Raw genomic sequence first — 5,738 nt, 5'->3', positions numbered from 1 at the left:
CCACCCCTCTGATATTCCCCCTTTCTTCTTCCCTCTTCTTGTACCGCCTACCCTTGCCTAGCGTTAGCCCTCAAATGAATAACGGTCAATTAAAGCTGCATGACTGGGGCTGCCAGGCGTCTGCGCCACCATAATTAGGCCTAATCACGGGGAGTGAGAGAGAGAGAAAGAGGAGAGAGAGAGAAGAGAAGGAGTGTTTGTCTGACACTCCCCTCCACTCCCTTCCTTCATCTCTCCCTCTCTTCCTCTTTTTATAGGAGGCAATTTTGAGGGAGGAGTGGCAGACATTAGTCGTTTTGCTCTGGGGCTGTGTGTGTGTTGGGTGCTCCTACATGTGTTTGTGTGTACTTGTCTGTTTTTCTCTGTGTGGTTTTATTTTCTCTTTTTTTTTTGCACCATCTTTGCATTTTGTTGGCAAACCACTGACATGCTATAAAAAGATGAGGCAAAAAAACTCAGAGACTGAAAATAGGCAGACTCACAAATGCAAGGTGGACTCATAATCAAGCAAAACTGTATCGCTGGATTCTCTCTTTCAGCCTGTGTGTCTCCTGCCTGCAGTGAGGCCAGGGGCTCCTGGGGAATTCACTGGTGTGTGGCGACCTGTCAGAGTGGCGACAGCGGCCCCGTCCCACAGCAGCCCAGGCAGTGTGTGTGTGTGCATAAGTGCGTCTGTGTAAGTGTGTGTGACAGGGCTGCCCTTAATGACTGGAGCGTGGGGGGATTAGGAGCGCCGCGCGGCCGCCTTCGGCTCCTTCTCCGCAGGAACACATTTACACAGGAAGCTCATTAAAATGGATGAGGCTCCCTCCACGCTTGCGCTCTCTCTCCCTCTCCCACCCTCCCCTTATCTCACACTCTCCCGATCTCCTCACTCCCTATTTTTGTTCATCTCTCTCTCTCGCTCTCTCTGCTACTCCGTCATCTCGCCATCTCCCATCTCCTCTCTTCCTTTTCTGCTTCCCTTTCTTCATTCCCGCTTTATGCTCCAATGTCCCCCCCCCACACACACACACTCTCTTTACTTGTCTCTACCCCTCCCCTATTTGCCTTGCAGATGCTTGGTGAGCTTAGTGCCATTTAAGGCCAGACAAATGGAACGCCAGGCTCTAAGCCCATCGAGCGGCCCTAATGATTTGTTTTTAACAATGGGCCCTAATGGGCCCCAGGTAATCAATGATGAGGGGTCGATGGAAAGGTGAGCCACGGAGAGAGTTAGGGAGGAAGAGAGGGGAGCGCTTCCATCTGTAACTCACTCCCTCAGCCTTCATTCTTCATTTTATTGCTGTTATTTTTTTTTTTTTTCAATATACCAATTATCTCCATATTAATTTTCTCCTCACTTTTGCACTCATTCTCTCTGTCCCCCCCACCTCTCTCTCTCTTCTTTTTACTAGTTCTGTATTGTTACTTATCTATTTCTATCGTCCGATAACGATATGAATCACAAAAATGTAACATTTTCTGTAAATTCTGTGAATCTCGGGCAGCTCGACTTGCGGGAAGTGTTTCCAGCTGCGCGTCGTGTACCTGGAGTCGAGTGTTTTAACCGATGCATGAAACCATACATTTTTAGACATAAGTTGTAACGGCTGCCGTTTTCTTTGTGAGTATTTATTACACGGCGCGCTGCGGGGAAAAGCCCGTTCTAACGTTTGAGTCTAAGGTTTATTTTTTAGCACCTGGAGGTAGGGTGAGGCCTAGTTAACTCTCCCCGGTCCTGTGTGGCTAATTACTTTGTGTGCTGTCGGAGAACAGCCGCGGCTCACTGAGTACATTCACACTGCACCACTGGCCTCTCTCACACACGCACACACAAATTAGCAGACATATTCACACAAACAAACCCAGATTCAATCCGCATAGATGAGTACGCATGCAGACCGCCAGCTTGAAAAATGGAACAAACACATGAACACTCAGCCCCCCCCACCAATCTTGCCACAACACACACACACACACTATATACACCCCCACAGTCTCCCAGAGCTGCACCACACAGCGCCTGGCCGCTCTGCTTCCTGCTTATTTCCCCCTCCTGCCCCTCACCAACTCCTCTCTGCCTCTCTCTCTCTCAAGCACACACAAGCGCACACACCCTGCTGCCGCACCGCCGGCCCATTATCGATCCCCCGCCTCTCCCCGCGCCACATAAATAATCGACAAGCAATTACCCGCCCACTCCCGCTGCCCCTGGCTTTGTTTGGGAGGCGCAGGGGCCAGCGCTTTGGGGGGGAGGGAGGAAGAGCTGGCGTGCAGGCGTGCAACTCCACAGTGGTAGCCAAGAGGTTATTGGATCCTCAGTTTAGCCATGTATGTGGAAATGCACACGCTCACACCAACTCTGCAGCACACAGGAAAAGCCAAATATGAGATCAGATCTCGCTGAGGAAGGTGGGGGTGCTATACAGTGCTGTGCTGATGCAAACTGGCAGGTGATTAACTCCAACTCTTATGGTATGAAGTTATACATGTGCCAGGTGGATGCAGGTGTTAGGGTTTCTTTTTTCCTAATAATGAATAATGCCGGTATTTGCTTCAACAGCTACAGCTGGTTATGGCAGCGCTGATGTTTTTACCTGTCGGTATAATGCGCGTCCCGATGCTGCGGCAGGCCCTGCTTGCGTCTCTGGCTGGATGAAGAAGAGCTTCCCGCCGAGGGCAGGTGAGCTTCTAAGGCCACTGGATTCCTCACCGCCGCAGCCAGCGCTTCCTGGCGAGCTCGCAGCATGTCTGCATTACGGAGCAAAGGGGCAAAACAGGGGAAAGCACGGCAGGAGGAAAAGAAATGAGATGATAGTGTTGATGTGACATAGATGGGATAAATATGAAAGAAAAGATGGATCAGAAAAGAAAGAGGATGTAAAGGGAGAAAGGGAGATGAAGTTTAGCATCCAGTTGTATTTTACTGAACATTTGTAAAAACATAATTCAACTAATTATACATTTAGCTGCTGATATTTGGCTTTTAATATGTGATACAAGTTATTAGAACAAAAAACAGAAGCGGCACATGCTCTCAAAAGTTATTTATTATCCTGTAGTGATGGATTTAAGGGTCAAGTATGCAGGCAGCTTATAAAAACACCCAATAAGTCATTAAGAACACCACTCGGCCTCATTCCACCTTTACACTGAAATGATGGATTTTCTTATCCATTCATCTACATATACAGATATCCACACAGAGTTTAAAGCCATGTGTCTTGCTTTGGAACTGAGCTGACCCCATTTAAGTGAATACGAGAAAAAGATTTGGATCCAGGAAAAACACGCCATGAAAAGTAAAATTTCTGCTATTATTTTTTCTGATATTTATTTTTTTTAAAAAAAAGCCTGCTGTGCAAAAAGCAGCACAGTATGTGCTTTTTACCCCTCACAACCACCACCACCGTGCCTTCTCCCTCCATCTCTACCTGCCCTCTCCCCTGCACCTTATGCCCTCCACCTCTTGCCTCATTCCATCTCTTTCTTCTCTTATCCCCCTCTCCCTCTCTTTCTTTTCCTCCCTCTCCCCGATTCTCTCTCGCCCTCGAAGGAGAAGAGGACTCATCATTATCAAGCCAGGCCAGGCCACACCAGGAGACATGGCTTCTAATGAGAGAAAAATCCATCCTGCTCTCTCTCTCCTCCCTCTCACTCTGCCTCAATCTATCCATCCCCCCAACCCTCCCCCAACTTTTTTTTTTTTTAATTAGACAGATCCCTCGGGAGCTAGGGGCCATTTCCGCCGCCGGTACGGGTGTGATGTGTGTTTTTGTGTGTCTGCGTGATTTAGGTGCTTACGTGTATGTGCCCGGCTGTGTGTGTGTGTGTGTACACGCGTGTGTGCGTGTGTTGAAGCAGTTGAGCGGGCGCCGAGGTGGGGGGGTGAAGCGACAGATATTAATGCGGCCTAGCTCCGGTGTATCGATCTGTTTGCTGCGCCAGGCCGCGAGGGACTCTGCTGGCGGCAGACAAGGGTGTGTGTGTGTGTGTGTGTGTAAAATGGGGGGGGAGGAGGATAGGGAGGGTTGTGAGAGATAAGGGAAGGATCAGAGGGAACTGAAGCCCCAAAGCGCGCACGCACGCACGCACGCACACACACACACACACACACACACTCTGTTGAGCACTTGCATACAAGGTGCAGTGAAGACAGGGTAGGATAGTTGACCTCTATAAGTTTCCTTTGGTCGCAGTCCCACCTCCACCAATTATTTTGTATGTCTGGCTCAGTTAAAGGGTTTACTTTAGCAGTTTTGTTAGTCTTTAGGAGTACCAAGCGCCCAACTGAGAAAGAATGGACACAATAAAAGCTGCAGAGACAAACAATCTCACCATGCTGGAGACCAAGGAGCAAACACACCAACTTTTAGTTGATGTTTAAAATAACAGTTTGGCTGAGGCAGATGACACTGAGCCATAAATGTTTCCAGGGGATTCTGAAAAGTTAAGAGGCCATGAAACACTTGCCGTTCATTAAAGTTCATTAAATTACTAATGTTCTAAGTATTTGTTATTTATTTATTTACTGATGAGCAGCAGACCAGTGTTTTGGTTTCACTGTGATGTTTTCATTTCTAAATGCGACATACGTCCTAACTTTAATAAATTTTCAGACACATTGTTTGTGTTTTTGAGATCCTACACTTCCCATCATGCTTCTCATTAGACTTTTAAAGGAGTCCAGCCAGCCGGACATTTATTTTTAAAATATGAAAATCAATCTTGAAACCCCCAAATATGATTTCCCAAAAGTAACTAAGACCTTGAATTTGACAGGTGTAACAGGTGATATACTCCCTTAAATCGACACAGTACAAGCCTTATGACCTTTGCTTCTCCGTCTATTATTTCTTCCTGTTATTCTCTACATGTTCACTCCATGGAAACGATGCATCACTTCAATATTGGGTCCATATTTTCTCTCTCCCTCCCTCTCTCTTGAATTCTCTTTCATGTGAACTGAGAGCAGCATGGTCACCTGGGGCTCTAACCCTCTCTCTTTCTGTGTGTGTGTGTGTGTGTGTGTGTGTGTGTGTGTGTGTGTGGACAGATTAGGTGCTCGGACTCAGAATGTTCCCCTCTAAAACTCTTGTCTCATGTTGCAGCTGCTGGCACACAAGAGGAGAGCCCCTCTGACTGCAAATTAGAGTCCTAATTGCAGATGGACACACACACACACACACACACCTCTTTCTTTGCATGAGTTATTTTGGGAAGTCCCAGTTTGTCATTCGGACCCATTCCACTTATCCCTCTTTTGTGCCATCCCATTTTTCTCCCCACCACCATTCCGGGAGTTGGGCCTAAATCCCCTCAGTTAAGCCGGGCTTTCCTCAGCACGAGAATACAGGGGAGCGCTGCGCTGATGCAGCTTGGCCGGCCCCGTGATGGATTTGGTGGACTGGCAGGTACACAAAAGCCAGCATCTATCCGCTAAAGCGCACCATACACCAGAAAATTAAGCATCTTTTCAGGAAGAAGCATTTATCAGCATTTAGCCAGTATCATAGGCTTATGCAGCTGTAAATATGCGGCATGTGTGCTCATGCTGAACGTCCTCGTCCTTTGACCAAACGCACTGCTTGATTTTTTCACTTTTTGGGATGATGCTAGAGGTGTTACGCACAGCTCCACATTTCGACGCTGACTGAACTCCAAGAGACAAAACAGCCATCCCTCTGTCCTACATCCTAAACTGTTCACAGTGTGGTTCCTAACAAGCGCCACCTGTTAATTGGAGAAAGGGAGGA

At 47.6% G+C, this 5,738-nt stretch overlaps 1 protein-coding gene across 4 annotated transcripts in view; it reads right to left on the bottom strand.

The window, feature by feature from the left end:
- Window positions 1-5,738, bottom strand: part of samd11 (sterile alpha motif domain containing 11) — a 49,039-nt gene that overhangs the window by 7,010 nt on the left and 36,291 nt on the right. For all 4 annotated transcript variants that reach the window (XM_005732877.2, XM_005732879.2, XM_005732878.2 and 1 more), the window contains one exon: window positions 2,580-2,733. In XM_005732877.2, the coding sequence (XP_005732934.1) occupies window positions 2,580-2,733 (154 nt within the window). The remainder of the gene's footprint in view (window positions 1-2,579; window positions 2,734-5,738) is intronic.

The sequence above is a fragment of the Pundamilia nyererei genome, unplaced genomic scaffold (assembly GCF_000239375.1).
Source record: "Pundamilia nyererei isolate P.nyererei 1_Seehausen unplaced genomic scaffold, PunNye1.0 scaffold00049, whole genome shotgun sequence".
Lineage (NCBI taxonomy): Eukaryota > Metazoa > Chordata > Actinopteri > Cichliformes > Cichlidae > Pundamilia > Pundamilia nyererei.
The sequence above is the reverse complement of the archived record's forward strand: the minus strand, read 5'-3'. Positions and strand labels throughout refer to the sequence as shown.